The sequence below is a fragment of the Python bivittatus genome, unplaced genomic scaffold (genome assembly GCF_059951505.1).
Source record: "Python bivittatus isolate LINGU-HERP-01145 unplaced genomic scaffold, Pbiv_v1 ctg000480_np1212, whole genome shotgun sequence".
Taxonomy (NCBI): Eukaryota; Metazoa; Chordata; class Lepidosauria; order Squamata; family Pythonidae; genus Python; species Python bivittatus.
Genome location: NW_028277075.1, coordinates 96213732 through 96233200, shown reverse-complemented (window position 1 = coordinate 96233200; position 19469 = coordinate 96213732). Strand labels below are relative to the sequence as shown.

Here is a 19469-nt window from a genome sequence, read left to right as displayed (position 1 = left end):
TGTGACTATGCAGAGCTGCACAACAATTGAAATGTACTACCTATGTATCTCAACTCCATTTTACATCTACATTTATACCAATGTATTTTGTTAGTTTATGGATATATTTGGTATATTATCTTGCTCCAAACGGTATGCATCTATTTGAAAAAAATACATACGGATCACAGAAAACAGCAATACCCAGAAATGCACGCAAACTTTTAGAAGGAAATAGAATCTGTTATAAAGCTCTAATTACATTGATAAAATTCCAATTTTGATTTGTACTTAAATTATATCCCAGGTTCAAGTTACGTTAATGTCGTCTTCTTGACGAGATAAAGAAATATTAGTGCTTTCTTCTTGAAGATACCCAGCGAAATACATTAAAAGACAAGGAATACCATAATTCAAAAAAATTCAGAAAAACCTTTTCAAAAGGCAACATACCTGATTCAGGACTTGTTTGATTGCAACTGTTCACAATGCTGTTTGGTATCACTTTTGTGGAAGGTGCTTGGATTCGTGGCTGAGCTGGGTTCAGATGTAATGAATTTCCTAAAGTCATTCCAGACTGACTGAGCACCCCACAATTTCCAGTAGACTGCATCTGATTTATTAAGCCTGCAAGATGGTTATTTGGGCCAGGACTAGTGCAATGGCCAAAATTAGTGTTTGAATTCGGGCAGTGCATACTTTCCCCTCTTAAAGGTAAATCCTGTGCCAGTGAATTCTGAAGAGTGCTAGAGGTCATAGTAGTGTCTGTAAAATGTAGTTGGTTAGCAGAGCAAGGCAAAACAGTATTTGAGCTCCCACAACTAGAAGAACTATTGCTGCTCATATGAGAATTTTGACAGCTCATGGACTGAAGTAACTGAGACATAGATGTAATGGGAAATGAACCTTGGTTCTGCTTTCTTATCAAATCAGGCCCAGATTTTGGAACTCCAGAGCTGTCCAACTGAGACTGCCTAAGCAAACTCAACACTGTAGTGGTTGGGGGTTTCCTTTTCCTCAAAGGATCTTTTTGTTGAGACATAAGTTTATCTCGTAGTGCTGCTCGACCACTCTGCCCTTCATTAGTTGGTAGAAGCATATTGGCAGTAGGTGGAAACATGGTGTTTAAAGTGCTATGTCCATCACTGCTGCTACTGCTGGCAACTATTCCAGAATTGCTACTGCTATTATTATTGTTACCAGCAAGTTTATTTTGATTTGCTAGCTGTGCTTTGGCTGCTGCTGAGAGTAAACTACTAGCTGGAAAAGAGGCAGCATTGTGCTGATTCAAGATCTGATTTAAAGGCATTCCCAGCAAGCCAGGTTGACTTTTCATGGACCCACTTCCAGTAGGTGCAGGTGGAAAAGCTGCATTGCCCAAAGGATTTAATACATTACTCATTCCAGCAATCAATGAGTTAGGAATGTCCTTATATTGGTGGAATCCGTCTATCTTCATAGAAGGGCTTGATGGCATAGATGGTCTAGGAGATCCTATTGTTGATCTTGGTGATCGAGGGGGAACTTTAATATTAGTACAAGATGACTGTGGTCCTACTGGTATCATGAAATTTCCATGATCTGATGATGTGGAAGAAGAGCGTGATCTTTGGGGTGAAGCCTCAATCCTTCCAATTCCAGATCCCATCATATGAACTGGTGATGTTACTGGTGAGGGTGAGAGAGAAGTTGAAGCAGAATGCTGAACTCTTTGCATGTGGCTTCCATGGTTTGTGTGACCAGGTTTTACAGTTGGCAAAGGGAGATTACTTGGTAAAGGAACAACAGCTGGAGGCATGCTTACATTCATCACAGGTACCTGAGAGTGGACATTTGAATGGTAAGTACTTGGATTAATTATAACAGGATTTTGATTCATGGGCTTGCTGGGAATGGGGTCAAGAATGCCAAGTGGATCCTTCTCTGATGTTAATGGCTTTTTCTGAAGCGTACATGAAGAAGGTGGTGGTGGTGGTGGTAGTGGTGGCGGCGGTGGGCCTTGAGGTGGTTTGTGGTGAAACACTGCTCGTGACATTTCTATATTAGCTGAAAAATTACACATGGTTTTTTTCATTACTGGACTTTTGGTGGTCAGAGTTGGAGAAAGAGGTATATTAGTTCTTCCAGCCATTGCACAAGATGACTGCACAGGAGAACCATGTAACATTACTGAGGGCGGGGAGAGAGGGGTTCTGTTCATGTGAACAGGACTAGAATTGGGTGCTCCATGAAAATTGGAATTATTCCTTGTGAAAATATCTGGACTTCCAAGTGGATCTGTCCTAGGTGAGATTGAACCATCTCCATATATTTGTGAGCCTGATGAAGCTGGACTGGGCATTCCTCCATGACTGCCACGATACGGCGACTTCTGCCCATGTTCATTATTGCCCAATCTCTGTCTAGGATAGACAGAATGAAGTTCTTGTTGGCTTGCAGTCATCTCTTGCACATATAACCTACCCATGGCATTTGAGGCTCCCATCATCAACTTGAAAGGAGTTTTACATTCTGGCATCACAGAATTAGTAATTCCTTCATGTGATTTATTCCTCACCGATCTTGGAGTTGCCGCTCGTGAAGGTACTATTGGACTTACACCTATTTAAAATACATAAGAATTACTATTTTACAACTAATAGTATAATAAAATTAAACTATTTTAACCAGGAATTCTAATAGATATCCCTATACTGTATACTTTACTCCCTATGCCAGCATTTCCCATCTAGACCTGTGTAAATGTATGGTTTTCAATTCCCAAAGTCTCAGCAATGGCCATCCTGGGATTGAAGCCCATAAATTCTGATGGTGGCCAATTCAGGGAAGGTTGCCCTATGCTACTGTAGCAAACAGCAAACTGAGAAAACTGTTGCTTCATCTCCGTAGCACTGCTATGCTATCTATGGTAGACAACTGGAACATTCAGTGTGGTAGGAACTAGGTAATATTATCAATTAATTAGATTTCTAAGCCTAAGCACAGTCAACTGTGCAATTCAGTTAGAAACATCAAATAACTCCCCCTATTCAATATAAAAAACAAAATTAAAAATGTGGGTCTACTTTTATATATGAAACCACTCATATGACTTTTTAGTCTAAGCAAAATACTGTTCAGGTGAGAGCTAAACTACTCAAAATTGGCTCCATATTAGATTCCACCAGCACCAAAAATTGGTTTCCTTTACATACTACGTACATTTAAGGTTGTACTCAATTGTCTATCTGGTGGGAGTTGTGGCCAGGAGGACCTTTGCGCAACTTTGTGTTGTGCGCCAGTTACGCCCCTTCCTTGATCAGGAGTCCCTCCAGTCTGTCACTCACCCCCTGGTCCTCTCTCATTTAGACTATTGCAATGCGGTCTACATGGGGCTACCCTTGAAGTGTATTCAAAATGCGGCTGCGTGGGCAATCATGGGTGCCCCAAGGAGGGCACATGTAAAACCTTTGCTGCAGGAGCTGCATTGGGATCCAGTTTGTTTCCGGGTCCAATTCAAGGTGTTGGTTATCACCTTTAAAGCTCTACATGGCATGGGTCCAGGTTACCTGAGGGACTGTCTCACCCCCATTACATCGACCCATCCCACCCGGTCTGGCACAGAAGGCATGTTGCGGATCCTGTCAGTGAGAGAATGTCAACTGGCGGGTCCTAGGAGGAGAGCCTTCTCTGCTGTTGCCCCCGCCCTATGGAATACTCTCCTCCCAGAGGTGAGGTGGGCCCCTACCCTCCCAATTTTTCAGAGGGAATTGAAAATTTGGCTCTGCCAACTTGCCTGGGGTGAGGAAAGATACAATCGATCCTGGGGATGGCTGGCACCTTGACGATGCTCCCTGAGTTTATTAACACCTAACTTACACCTGCCTCTTGGAACTATAAAGAAGGGTGTTTTTAACATGCTTTAATTAATTAATATTTATCTATTTTAATCAATATTTATTCTATTTTTACTGTAAACCGCCCAGAGTCACCCCACAGTGAGATGGGCGGTGACAAATTTGAAATATAAATAAATAAATAAAATAAATATCTAATGACATAACAGTATTCTCTATTCACCTTACAATTGTTCTTAAGAGATATGCAGGGAGAGGGAGGCAAATATAAAATTGGATGTAGTCCTGAACTACGACTAGGGTGGCACATCTTCTCCATGATGCTCAGTTGGGTCCCCTTTTTAATTTTGCCTCACTGGAGCATGTACAAACTTCTTAGAAACAGGCCTTTAATTCCCTAACTGTGTCTCCAATACCACCCTGCAACTGGAGACAGGCCTCATGAAAGTGGAGGCTAGAATGTGGATGGCCATACTTACCTATTGGCTTTATCTCTCTTCCCCCTTGGACTTTCTCCCCTATACATGAGGAATGACTTCCAATTCATTTGGAAATGAGCAGTTGTGACTTATCTTGTCCTTGAACTTTTGTTCATCTCTTCTACTTGGCATGGGTTATGATTAGGCCAAAGCTTTCATCAAACAGGGCACAACAGTTTGACTTAGGCCCCCAAACTTCTTTATCCTCCCCTATGGCATACTTATCATAGCTGGAAGTCCCAAAACATAGAAAGGTCTTTACTTTAATGCAATGATACCCTCTCCATTCAGCTGTGCTTAAGACATGACACAAGAGGACTCCCTTCTCAGAATGGCAATGGCAATGCCCTTGTGACATTATAGTTCTAGGGTTTGTAGAAACAGCAGCACTTGTCATGCAGTGGTATTCATCCCAATTTCCTATCTTTTCTAGATAGGTATTCAGGGCATATGAGACAATTTTACATTACCTTGCTGCTTTTAGACATTAATCCTGCCACAACACATTGTGTTGCCAGGTTCTGTGCAGCTACACTCAACATTTGCTGGATGATAATTTCTACGTCATACTTAGCACCCAACCTTATAGTTTAGTCTCAGTATGCCTATAGTTTGCCACCATAAAGCATTTTATAACCTAGCAGCTTATGGACTTGTAGTTTATCATATTTATGCTCAACCTGATATATTTTACTGTTTTTATATAATTTTTAATGCTCCTATTCCATCTATTAGTGACAATATTCCTTCCCTGCGTTTTATGTTGGTCTATTACTGTAATAAAGATTAGTTTGATTTACTAGGCCTGTGCATGTTTCAGACTATACTACAAAGATACTTTAGGATGCCAGGGTGCAAATGTAGCACCTGCCTGTAACTCTTTAAAACAGGTCTGTCTTTTTCTGGGGTTATACAATAGCAACCTTGACATTTGCTTCCATCCTCCTACTTTATTCTAAATAACTATGATTAGATGAAAGTAAGAAGGTTGTAGATCCACCAAGTGGAAGTTCAGCTTCTGTTTTCTTGGAACAGCTCCTCTCCAACTTTTACTGATAGTGAATTTTCTTGGATGGGAGAAGTTAAAATAGTTGCTTTAAGGCCCTTGATATCAAATGCCCAGTGCAGGTATTAGCAAAGCACAGATACTCATAGAACACTGATAGCATAGCTACTTCCCAGGCATAGTAAATGCCCAGAATTGTAGCATTTTGCTAAGATATGGGACTGTTACACTGATTTACCTACTAAATATTTTTACTGATGCAGACCCCGTTTATCTAATACAACAGCTCATGCTCATACTAGCAAAAACAAAAAAAGATTTTTATGCACCTTACAAAAAAAGTATTACCTAGAATAGCTATCTATAACTGAAATACTAGAGAGTGAACCAGGGATCCTTTGCAGATAAAGCTGGTAAGCATATTTTGAATTCCACCTTGAAGTGGAAGGAAATGTAAAACTTTATAGTTTTTTTCTCACTTTTTTATTTGTAAGCCACCTAAAGTCACTTATACAGTGAGATGGGTGGTGTATAAATTCAATAAATAAATTAATTAATTAAAAAAAATGAATGGATTAAAACAAGAGGCTCACATGGCTCAAAGTTTTGATTGCCTCTTGGAACTCATAAATAGATGGACATACATATATAAAAAGAAGCAATTTGTATTTTAGTATCAATAACTATCTTTATAGATTTTTAATGTTCCTCATTACTCATAAAGACATGCATATCAGTATTGAATTTTCTTGTTCCCTGTTAATGAGAAACAGAACTCACTTGTTCCACCACCAGGACTAGTTAGAACCAATGAGGGATGCGGTGCTTCCATGCTTTTATGAAGTGTAGCCACAGCAATAATTTTCCGTTTATGGATGCATAGCTTAGTGACATCTTCATCTGCTTTAACATCTTCTGCTGTTCTTTGTGTTACAGCAACTCCAGGATCAAAATTAAATACCTTAAAATAACGTTGGAATCATAATGTTAGATAATATTTCTAATTAAGATCACAGATACAACAGCTCCAGAAACTTCCTTCAATTTCTTCAAAAACTGGCCCATCAGATAAAATATGCTAAGGGACTTTTTTTTTTTAAAGATCTGCCCTTCTAGAGTAGGGAAACCAACTTGTAGCTGGTATATGGTTCATGAACCCTTTATTCTAGATCTTAGAGACCCACTTGACTCAGTGTTGGCAAATCTGTGGTATGATATTCTGCTGTTTTAAGGATTATTTCAATATTTTAAAGCTTTAGAACAGGACTATTGTAGTCTCCCCCAAGTTCAGCACTTCAGATATAGGGATATCAATTCTCAGAATTCCCTCCTCAGTTTAGATGGGGAGAATTTTGAAAATTTAATTTCTTACATCTGGAAGTTGTCCAGATTGGAGAAGATTGGCTTAAAGCATTACAACAATTCTTCTGCCCTCCAAAAAACCCAACCAATCCAAAAACAAACACTTGGGGGGGGGGGGACAAGAAAAACTTGGAAGCGCTACCCACTCTGGCCTATGGAACAGGGAGAAAAAAAACAAGTGTATTCCCAGTTAGGGAAATGTTGCCTACTTCTGATCCAGAAGATTATGGTAACTGCAGGACCCACTGTTCTCCACAAAATTTTGCTGATTAACTGTTAAAACTGTAGCTTGAAAATTATGTCTTACTATAGGGTTTGGTTCTTCTATATTGGATCATCAATACATTTCTCCTTTATCTAGTGTTTCTTGCAATTTCTAAATGTGGAAAAGAGTACAGCTATTTATTTTTAAGGAACTTGGCAACTGCTATACTGTAGAACTTTGTTACTAAGAAAACTAATCTGACTGCTACAAAATGTTGCTGATGGAGTGCTTCTGTACTTCTAACTGGCCAATCATGGCATGTTACTTTTTAAGATATCCCATGCCATACTCTCCTTCCTCCTATTCCTTATCCTTCTAAATCAGTTTTTGTTCAATTTCTAAAACATTTCAATCTTTGCATGATCAAACCCTAAATTTTCTCTCTTTAAGTATATCTGTTCAGATTTAAAAAGATCTACTGTAATTCATTAGGACAACGTAGCCAATAATTTTCCCTTCAAGCTCCATTATAAAATATGGAAATAATTTGCATCTTAAAATCAAAGAGACAATAAAAGAAGGTAGCTTGGTTAGCATAATACTGATTTCCTTGACACGGCATAATACAAGTTGTAACCATTATTTAGTTTCAAATTGATGCCTTTTAAAGTTGCATTCACTGAAAGAAATTAAACTTTGAAATATCCTGAACAAGACTTTCTCATGATGACATCTTCAACATCTATCATCCTCAGCTAGGAAGGATAATGCCTTCTTATAATACATAGGGAGATGATAGTACTTAAAGTCCAATACCTTTCAAGGTATGTTAGTTTTCCATTTAGCATATTCAAATATCTGATTTTACCTTAGGAAGGATGAGAGGACATTCTAATCCACACTTGCATGTTCCATCAGTCAACAGGTATGTTTTAACCTGCTCCAAACAGGACAATAAAGACCCACTAGGACTGAAAGAATAAAAAATGTAACAAATGTATATCAATTAGTGTTAGAAACACTTTGTTAACAATTCGAAAAGCAGATTAGAAAACAATAACAAGCAATATACTTTGTCTAGAATTAAGATAAATATAATTTCCATTTAGAACAGTATTTTTAACATATTTTTCTCTGACCTTCACTTTGCAACAAGCATTCAAAGCTTGACATTTCAGAGTTCTTCTGGATACTGTAGCTACCACTTTATCTGTTAAATTATAATGAATACAGTACGAATATGTTATACATATTTAATATATAATATACATCAGGGGTGGTTGTTAAGCCACTGGTGATTATTTTGACAATTGAGGGGTTTTGTGTGTGTTGTGTTTTTATGGTTTTTTTTTTCCAAATCTTATTTTCTATTTCATTGTTTCTTGTCCTTGGATGTAAGTGACCCAGAGTTGTTTGAGAATCAGGTAGCCTCCAAATCTAAAAAAATGAATGAATTTAATGTACAGAAGTATTGTGGAACTATTGTGCAGTTATTTCAGGATAGGGAAGTAGCACATATTTCATATTGTGGGAATCTAAAATCTCTCTCTCTCTCTCTCTCTCACACACATACACACACAACAGTTTCAAGCTCCTATATTACATAATTGTTCTGAATTGACATTACTAACCTACTGCAAGATTCCTTCATTATAGCACACACATTTTTCAGAGGTGTAGACCTGCTAAAAAATGAAATGCAATTTGGATAGGAATGTAACCTAGAAGAGAAATGGTTTTTGGAATGCGTTTGCTTAGATTATGTGCAGTGACAGGTTGCTACTGGATAAAGCCAGCATAAAGCAAACAGTAAACAGAAAAATGTCGGGAGCATGTTCCACTGGATCTATTCGGCCTCTTCAAACAGTGGCAGTTTTCTTAGGCATATATGCAGAGTACCTCCAAGCAAGCTGCTGCTGAATTGGAAATGGAACAAAAGAGGGTCTCATCTCCTGTTCTTCTGTTGTGCAGAAGTCTCCATATTCTGTCTGCTGTTTGTACCCAGCCAATTTCTGTGATTACTGACACCTTGCCCTTCCATCATCTTATGGGTTAGGAAGGATAGGCCCTATGGCATCCTGGAGCTTCAAGGGCATTGAGGTCTAAAAATGTATTACATAAAATCAGGAAATTCTTTACCTTCCCTTTTCAGTCCTAGTCTCAAAAAACAGTTTATCTTATAATGTACAGATGCCCAAAGTACAGCACAAAGTGATACCAAGGAATGTTACCTAGCTGGTTCAGTCTGGTTTGTGAAGATTGGCTATTACATTTTTGCACACATTAGATCTAAGCTTAAAACACACACTTTTTCTTCTTTGCAATAAAGTGGGAAGCTAAGCCTGGAGTGTAGTCTGTCAATGTTACACTCCAAAACCACTGCATTTCTCAGGAATTTCAATTTCATTTTAGTTACATTAATTAGAGCATATTCTTGAATTTGTGGTAACAAGCTGATGAGAACGGTTGATCATATTTGAAATGTTGGGGTCATGGCACCACAAATTTGAGTATCCCTATCTTATGATGTCATTGTGACTTTCCTAGTTTTTATCTTCATTAAAATAATTCCACTTTTCCAAAGATGATTTGGTAAATCCTGATTATTAACTACTTTGATATTTCTCATTTTGAAGAGCTAACATGATGAATTATTGTTGGAACTGGATGTTGTCTAATTTAGGTTACACTTCTTGTGATACTCTAATAAAACCCAATAACATAAGTTACATAAATATAGCTATTCAAATAAATATAGCTCCATTGAAAAATACAAATGGAATCTGCTTTTAATTGTATAAAAATTGGAACTTCTAGAAGTCATTTTTATATGCTTTTAAGGATTATTTCATGTTTTTGAGAAACTCCATTCTTTTCTCCATTATACTATTTGGCACCATTCTTCCCAAATGTGCTGTTGAAGAAAATTATGCACTGCTTTATATCTGATACAGCAAACTAATCACAAATCAGTTGTTGCTATATAAGACAAATGAATCTGAAAAATTACTGAAGCTGATTGTTTAGCTGCTATTCCGACCATGCCATCACCACATGCCCCAAGGAAGCAAAGTTTCAGATAGCTTAACACATTGATCAGCCAGCAATTGTCCAAATCTTCCGCCAAAAATATAATGGATTTTATACTTGTGCCAAGTTCTAGATGCACTTGACAGAGAAGTTATATTTAAATGTTTGGTCATAGCAAAAATAGAGTCAGGTTTTCAATCTGTGGGTGCTAGATTTATTGCTTAGCCTCTACTGCGGATTATGCAGTTGTTGCCATAAAGTTAGATCATATCTATTAAAACTAAGACATATAGTAACAGTATTGTAGACTACTCAAATAGGGTTCTTTGGAATAATTTCAATGCATATTATTTTATATAATGTAACATATCATAATATAAATATTTATCTCCACATGATTGAACTTATCCCACTTGCTAGTAAGATAATTCTCAAGATTTTGCAATCCAAACTTCAACAACACATGGAATGAAAGCCAACAGATGTACAAGCTGGATTGAAGAGCCAGAGGCACCAGAGATCACATTGTTAATAAGTGATGGATAATGGAAAAGGCTAGAAAATTCCAAAAATAGGTCTGTTTTTGCTTGATTGTGTAGACCATCACAGATTGTGGATAGCCCTTAAGTATGGGTATGCCAAGTCACCTCATCTACCTGTTAAAAAATGTATGATGACCAAGAAACAAAAAATGGATTATGGAGCAACTACTCAATGGTTCACAATAGGAAAAGGACTGTTCCAAAGTTGTATACTGTCATCTCACTTATTTAACTTATATGCAGAACATATCATGAGAAATGTTGGACTAGAATAGAAATTAGAATTAAAAATGCTGGGAGAAACATCAACTACCTCAGATATGCTGATGATACCACTTTGATGGCAGGAAGTATGGAAGACTTAAGGCATCTCTTGTTGAAGGTGAAAGAACAGAATGCAAAAGCTGGTCTGCTGTTTGATATTAAAAAAAACCCATTCAGATTATGTCAACTGGCAATGCCAACTCACTGCAAATAGGTAGAGAAAAAGTTGAAAAGCTAACAGACTTTATTTTCTTAGTGTCAAAAACTCAGAGGGATGATGATTATAGCATGAAATAAAGAGGCTTGGGAGATGACAGATCTAGACAAAATATTGAAGTGCAGAGACAGTACACTGACAAGAAAGGCACATATTATTAAGGCTGTGATTTTCCTAGTTGTAACACATGCCTGGGAAAGCTGGACCATCAGAAAGGCTGAAGGGAAAAAAATTGATGTATTTGAATTGTGGTGCTGGATAAAACTGTTCAGAATACCTTAGACTACAAGAAGAATAAATAATTCAATACTAGATGAACTAAAACCTGATTGCTCACTGGAAGCACTAATAATGAAGCTAAAGCGTAAATATTTTGGACATATAACACAAAGGCAAGAACCATTGGAAAAGACTCAGATGCCTCAAAAAAATCAAATGCAATTGAAAAAGAGGCTAGCAGAAGACAAGGTGGTTAGATATTCTCATAGATGACACAAGCAGTAGCTTATAAGAACACAAAAAAATAGTTTCAGACAATCTTGGCAATATGATGTCCACAAGGTCAGAAGAGCCAGGATATATATCTCTACAGGTAGTCCTCATTTAGCAAATGCCTCGTTTAGCAACCGTTAGCAGTTACAACAGTGATGAAAAAGTAACTTTGTGACCAATCCTCGCATTTACGACCTTCACAGGTCTGTAAAGCAAAGGAAAGCTGAGGTAAGATCATAAGCACAGTTGTGATTTCACTTAGTGACTGCTTTGCTTAACGACAGAGTTGCTGGTCCCAGTTGTGCTAGCTAAACGAGGATTACATATATCTCTATCTCTAGTTATGTGTGTTCAGTAATGTAATCAAAAATTGTAATGTTAGATATTTTTGAAAGCGATAACATAAAAAAAATCAAGAATAGAAAACTAGGTTAAGGCACCAGCATATAAATTACAAAGTTTAAGTTGTAGAATTACACCATACAATTAAGCTAATTTAATAGCCATCAAATGCAAAATGAAACAATAGCTGAAAATGACATGAAGTAGCATGCAACATGATTCAGGGGATATGATTTATTTTCACATATTGTATAAATTTTGATTAATTTTTTTCCAGATTTCCATGTCATAGTATATGCCAATATGAAGACATTCATAACTTCATAACAAATAGAAAAAGAATATTCTATTCTATTCAGGTCATGTTAACACCTAACCTGAAACACATTCTTGCCCCAAACTTTCTCTCCCTTTTCTTTTTAAAATGTGGATAGGACAGAATGCAATAATTAAGTCTGGATGAAATACCTCATTTTCCTTTTTCTTCCATTTCAGGAAATGAATGGGAATAATGAACCACGTACTTCAATCACTATTTTCAAGGTTGCTGGATATTACCCTTGTAACAGAACAGGCAAACATATTGGGCTTGTTGACGTATTTGGAATGACGACAATGGGTTGTAGGCAGTCTCAGACAATTCTCTAATGCAGAACTCACAAGTTAATAAAGTAGCTACCATAGTAATCAAGTCTAGTCAGAAATATCCACTGACCAGAAGGCAACTTGGTGATGTTGCTCAGTGCTACCCAGAATGCTCTTTCCATCCTAAAAAGCCTTTATTCTGGGAGGGGGGTACAACTACGCACTGTTTTTATTTCTTAAGAATGGCTACGTGGCTTATGTGCAGGAGGCGGATATTTTCTTTTTTTGTACCATATCAGATTCCTATTTTTTTTCTTTTTAAAAAATCTAAGGCTACATCTGTGGGCACAGTGCTTCTCACAGTTACCCAATTATCTTCCCCCTTTAATGAGGATATTGCCATTTTATTCATTATTTCCATTTAATTTCTCTCTCTCTCTCTCTTTTTTTAAAATCTCCATTGTCACTTCAGCCAATGCCATTTGCAGTCTCTCATTTAATCTCTAAGGTCTTTTAATTTATAGTTTCAAACTAGACATTAACTTTGTTTTGACAATGATAACATTCATATTTGTCATAACCAAATGTAGTATTAATAATTATTACAACTAGAGACTTTACTCTTCTCCAATTTCTTATTTTTTCAACTATGTTAGTTTGTGGGTTTATGTAGTAAAAAAACAAACAAACCCTACTCAGATCTTTCATGTATATCTTATATTACTTTTTCCTGATACATTCATTTTTATATGTAATTTTCCTACTCTGCACTTTTAGTAAGCAATTTTGCCTTATATAATGCATTTTGTGCATAACTTGCAATATACATATATATATATACACACACATACACCTACATATGTACATACATATACACAGTATATATATATATATATATACACACATACACACACACACTTTGTGTATGAGTTTGTAATTGCAAACCACATTATAAAATGGCATAGAAATGCTTCAGTTGAGATATATTTATATAAAAATTTGGAGGGAACACAGGTGCTGTTTATTTCGAATTACAATTCTATCTCTAATTAGTACTATTTATTTAACAGTTCTTGAAAAGGTTCAAGAGGAAGAGAAGCAGTAGCAGCACTGTGAAGGTCCAAAAAGAAGTTTTGACTATTAAATTTTACTAATAATAATGAAGAATATGATAAATTTGTATTATAAGCTAGTTCAACAATCAGATCCTAGTTTTCTTCCATTTTAAATTTAAACTCTAGGACAAACAGAATAATACTTTCAGCAAATCAGCATTATCACACAACATTTAGTTGTGTCACTAAATCATCATATTTAACAGGCAAAATAAACACCACAATTTTTAAATAGAATGTACTCCGTTTAGTGATATGCTATTAATTTCAATATTGGTAGCTGGTTTAGACATATAATTCTAGCTTAATAAACAGTTTACTAAATACCAAACAACTGGTAGGCCATATGTTCCTACACATTCCTCATACAGTATGCTCACTGAGATGTTTCAATTATACTTTCTTTATTCCACAGTTTTCTGTAGTATTTCATGTGGAAAACTGTAAATTTATGATAATCCTATGTCATCTATCTATCTATCTATCTATCTATCTATCTATCTATCTATCTATCTATCAATCAATCAGGCACCTATGGTTGAAAGTTCCCACTGTGTGAGAAATGAAAAGTCATAGAATCATACAAGATTATGTGAATCATACACTGCAGTTCTTGTGTCATAATTTAATGTTGCATGTAGAATGAGGACTGATTTGGGCCTAATAATCTTGGCTCAATAAACCACACCTTTATTAATTTGGGAATAAAACCATGGTTTATTGAATCAAGATAATTAAACCCAAATCAACCCACAAAGTTACTCTGCATATAATATTTAACTACAGTTAATACAAGGACAACTGCAGTGAAACTTGAGTTTTTGCTCAACTCTTCTCCTTTTGATGTAACTGCAAGATTAGAAGTTATAATTTCCATTTAAGATTTTAGTATACACTTTAGATTTTAGATTACACTTTAGTGGAAAAATCAGTGGAAACAAACTAGCTTTGTAAAGCATAGACATGGAATGTGCAAGGCTAAGACTCATTTAGGATAATCCCTCTAAAATAAATTTTGATCGTTCTATCTAGATTAGCACTAACTCTTCTTCAGAAACACCATGAAATGATGTGTAATAAAGAATTAAGACACAATGCTAAATAAAATAGTCTTCCAAAAAATAATCAAATTAATGTTCATACTGAATGAATAAATCAAAAGTATAAAAAAGTCTACTTGAATAGTTTGATTTAGCTTAGCATTCAGTATTTTAATGGATTTTACAAAGTTATTTTATTAAGTCATTTTTCATATGACCTAATAAAGACTTTTGATAAAGACTTTTGATAAAGTCTTTATGTTAACATTTGCTGGGTTTATTGTATATTGTAATAAACTCCAACTTATGAGTACCAATATACCCCTTTTTGGGCTTTTTAAAAAGTATCTTATACGTAGCATGTCTGTTTACGAACATGAGAAGAAAATTATATTTGGTCTCAATAATGATTTAGATAGATACAAGTCCAATTTTGGTAAAAATAAACCCATTATTTACAGGTTTTTGTTTGTTTTTACAGAAACTTCCTTTATTTAAATTTTAAATAATTCCTCTTCCTGAAACATATAGCTCAGTATTCTAGGTTTGCAAAGGCATGGTTGTAAATCTCAAATTTCTAGACATTTAACAACTTATTTAGAAATTGGCTTATTCGGCAGATAGTTCAGAGATAGGACTCAGCAATATTAATCTCTTCACTGCAGAGAAGAATAAAGCCATATAAACACAGAAGATTGCCCAGGGCGGCATGCAGAAATCAAAACATGAATAGAGGTCTACATTCCTGAGTTTAAATCCAAGGCCTTTTCTTCCTGCATTTCTAAGCCAACTGTTTTGGGAACTCGTGGGCCACTTGTTGCATCAAGATATAGCAACCATGTGGAAGTGAGGAGCTTTCCACAGGTCAGCTGAATGAAGTCTAACCTCAGGGCTCAATCTCTTTTCCTTTTGCACATGTGGAAGAATAAACCTCCCTGCCACAGGTACCACATGGAGAAAGACAGTCCCTTCCCCCATGGTCACAAGGAAGGAAGCAATTGCTCCTGATCACTCTGCATGTAAAGAAGCTGGCCAAGAACATTATACAATATAAAGATGTCATACTCAAAATTCATAATACTGAAAATAAATTGAGAAATACTCTCAATGTATTTCTCAATTTATTGTCAATATTATGAATTTTGAAGATAACATCTTTATATTATGTTCTTGGAAGGCATACATTGTTCCAATTAAGAAACCCATTTTTTTCCCTGCTGGATCACAAGTGGCCATGTTAAATTTATCACCCTTCAGATTTGATCAATGTTTTTCTTTGGACATACAGTTCATGACATTCCAGAATGTAAAACATATCCATTTACAGATGCAATAGACTATCCAATTTGTGGGATGGGAACTTTTTTTGCATAGAGCCAAAACCAAGCAGGATTATAGGATACTTTAAATATGGGTGTTAAAATGTTTCCTAACTTAATGGATAGGAAAACTGTTACAATAAGGACATTCACCGTCCACACAGTGAGGTGACTTTCAACGACTTTTGTTATGTCAGTTTTCCACAGCGTTGTATTTAAAATGATTCACAACGTATCTCTTGGCTTGTACATGATCATGTGCCCTATTTATTTCTTAAGCACATTCATGGCAGAGAATAATAGATGTAAAGTTTCAGACATTTAAATCTATGAGAAAATATGAACATGGCTTTTACATGACACATTAACACTTTTTTTTAAAATGGGGGCTTTTTTTTTGTTTTTCATGAATCAAATTTATTGCCCACAAGGTGAACCTCAGTTATTTATTAAAAAATGTTAATTATTAGACGTGGAGCTTTTTGAATGCCTCTTTTATAATCTTTTTCTGCATTAAAAGGCTCATGATACATTGGAATTTTAAATATTTTTACAAGAAAATGTCAGTGCTGTTTTTTTGAACTTTTATATTCCACAAAGTTATTAAATATGTTCCATCAGCAGCTGGTGTGTTTAATCTATATGTAGAAGTTGTAGAAACTTATTTTCATACAGGTTTGTCTGCATTAAAAAAAACAAACTGAATTAGTTCTTAATATATAGGCTTCTTTAAAAAGTGAGCTAAGCAGGCTTGTGGACAGAGTTAATTTTAGACATTTTGTTTTATCATTGCTTTCTCCAGAGAGCAGAAATTATTGTTTATAGGTGTAAGAGTCATCTATTCTTTTCCTGCCAATTCAACAACTCTAATTCCACAAAACACTAATGAAGGCATTTTCAGCCAATTGCATATCTAATAACTGCATACTTACCTAATATACAGGACTCCATTTTGATCCACCCTCCGTTGCCAACCAACTGGGACTTGTACTGCTGGCAGCCCTCCATCCTTGTCCCCACTGTCACATTCCTTGCTTCCATTCATTTTTCTGATTAAGCTTATGATTCTTCAAAGATATCAACAGGAAGATATCCTTATTCTAGAAATCATCATGGCCTTCAGGAGGTGGCCATACAGCACAGTAATTCCCAGGGTGTACAAAATGCATTGGAAGGCTTTGTCTCAGTCCATAAAATCGACCATTTTTGTTGCTGTTGTTGACAAGTCAATTGCCCATTCTGAACCAAGGCAGTTATGAAATGTGTTATTCCTTATGTAGTCATAAGGATATCCTAAATAGGTAAAAACAAGTATTTCCAACTTGGGAAAATCATAATCCATCAATTTTCTGTCACTGGCAACAAAGGGACACAAATGTTTATTCCTAGTTCCATAGCATAACTCCAAGCTTGCTAACTGTCTAAGCTAATTTGTATTTTGAGAAATTAACTCCCATTTTTACAGATGTATGGCAACTAATACCTCCAGGTATTTAATTCTTTTTATATGCCACATTCTTTTTGTTTTCTCATGCTCTTCCATTCATTGTCCAAGGTATTCCTGGACACTTCTTCTGATTCTCTCATGATGATACAACTTCAGGATGAAAGCCTGAGGAGAGAACATAAACAGGTGAATATAATTATCATAAAAAAGGAAGTTATATATGTGCCTTTTAAATTTGTTCGGTTTGGGGTACTAAACAACTCATTAAGTAACAGTTGTTTCCTGTCATTCTATTTGTACAATACAACATAGTCTGATGAGTTATCATTTTACCTTCTACTATGGGAGTTCGAGGTCTACCCAGTCACACAAATTTGATATAGCTGTCATTTTCGGTTTACACAAATTGGACTTTGTATCCCACCACAAGCTTTCATTAGAAAATCTGGTTTATGCAAACCAAAACATTGGATGTTTCAGATTCAGAGGACATGATAGGAAATATAGTCCAAATCCACAAGCTGCTTGCCACAGTCCCTTCCGATCCCAGAGCTGGCATGAAATCATGCTCCCTAAATTAGGCTCCTCCCACAGTGCATCCCTAGTATGCATATGGAATGGATCTCTGCTATTCTGCTGTCCATACAGTTTTAATGCAGGACATTCCAACAACTGTAATTGGTAGTTGCCACAGCTGAAATTCTAGCCTTGCCTAATATCATCCACTACATGGAGACTCCTCCAAGTGGCATGCTCAACACTCGTTGCTTGTACATTATATTTTGTTTATTTCCTGTTGTAGTGTCGACCAATTTTCTTTTATTCCTTACAACTACTGATAAACTGTTTGATCTTTCAACCACTCAGAGGCAGCAAAGAATTAGAAATCTGTATCTCTTGACTGCAATCTAGAGGGTCATCCAGATGTGTACAGGCATATGCAGGCTACCAAAGTACGAGAGCTAAGGTTTTCAAACTGCATTTCCTGTGTTAGTTAATGAACACAATAAAGATTGATCTGATTTGAATTAGTTTCAAATTATATGGCTTAAAGGAGGAATGGGTTTAGCACTCTCTCAGTTGACCACTGGATTATTTGATCGCATGCAGCAGCATGGAGTTAAGAGGTATTTTAAAATTTCTTGACTACGTGCTAGGTCAACCATTTCAAGAGACAAACAAGCAAACAACATACATACCAACTCAGAGAACAGAATTTTTCAGTCCAATGTTCATGAACATGCAAACAGTGTAGTCAATGTCAGGGGCACCTGCTCTGCACATTGACAGATGACTGCTTAATCAACCCATTCACAAAGGAAAGAAGAAAGAAAAAAAGATGTATAGGTGCCGGGGATCCCATCCCCATCACAGCCAGAGGTGGATGAGGAGTGGATGAAGAAGTCAGAGACTGGACCAGAGAGGTGGTCCTGCAGGAAACAATGGAGCCACAAGATTGCCGGTATGGAGCATATCATCCCTGGTGTGCATATATGCACCCTACATTGCCAGTATGCTGTTCTGGAGATGGGATGGGAAAATACTACTTCCAGAGTGCAATATCTTAAGTTATCCTTGGACTGCCTTACCTGTGGGAGGACATTGACATATAGGCAAAGGCATGTTGACATTCATGGGAAATGGTTAGTGGGCTGTCCTTGTGCCAGAGCAAGGAGGCTGTGTGGACTCACCATACTTAAAATACAGTGCAACACGGAGACAGTCTAAAATGACAGCATAACCATGTTAACGGAGTTATTAGGCAAGATGTCCTGTGTATGCATAGCTTATCACTGGGTGCTCACAGTATGGTAAACAGTCTTTGTTTAAATGGTTGGGTTCCCACTGATCACTTCAACATAAAGTATTTATAAACCACAATGGCTGGGTTCATGCTACACACTTAGTCACAACCAATCAAGGCTACTTTTCCATTATTTGCAAATTCCTTTTCTTGTTTCTGGGCTTTGTACATAACTAAGCTTTGTCAGTTCTTAGGTTTTTAAAATTTATGTCTCCATTAAGGAAGAAAAAGAAGTCCACTAAGGCTTCTAGATACCAGCATAATGAGGATCAGAGTTGGCATTAGCTTTTTACTGGGGAACAACTTTGTACTTGGGCCCAAAGCTGCTACCTGCTCGGGCACTGAATGGCAGAGCACATAATGGCAGCCAATTTCTGTGGTTGGATACACCATGGCTTGTTTTAA

General features: G+C 36.4%; 1 protein-coding gene across 5 annotated transcripts in view; it reads right to left on the bottom strand.

Moving 5' to 3' along the window:
• The window catches only part of MBD5 (methyl-CpG binding domain protein 5), a 157977-nt gene that overhangs the window by 38974 nt on the left and 99534 nt on the right, over positions 1 to 19469 (bottom strand). For all 5 annotated transcript variants that reach the window (XM_088146532.1, XM_088146531.1, XM_088146533.1 and 2 more), the window contains 4 exons: positions 16746 to 17425; positions 7736 to 7838; positions 6081 to 6261; positions 433 to 2580 (listed from right to left, as the gene is read on the bottom strand). In XM_088146532.1, coding sequence (XP_088002658.1) covers positions 433 to 2580; positions 6081 to 6261; positions 7736 to 7838; positions 16746 to 16858 — 2545 coding nt within the window. In that variant the 5' untranslated portion in view covers positions 16859 to 17425. The remainder of the gene's footprint in view (positions 1 to 432; positions 2581 to 6080; positions 6262 to 7735; positions 7839 to 16745; positions 17426 to 19469) is intronic.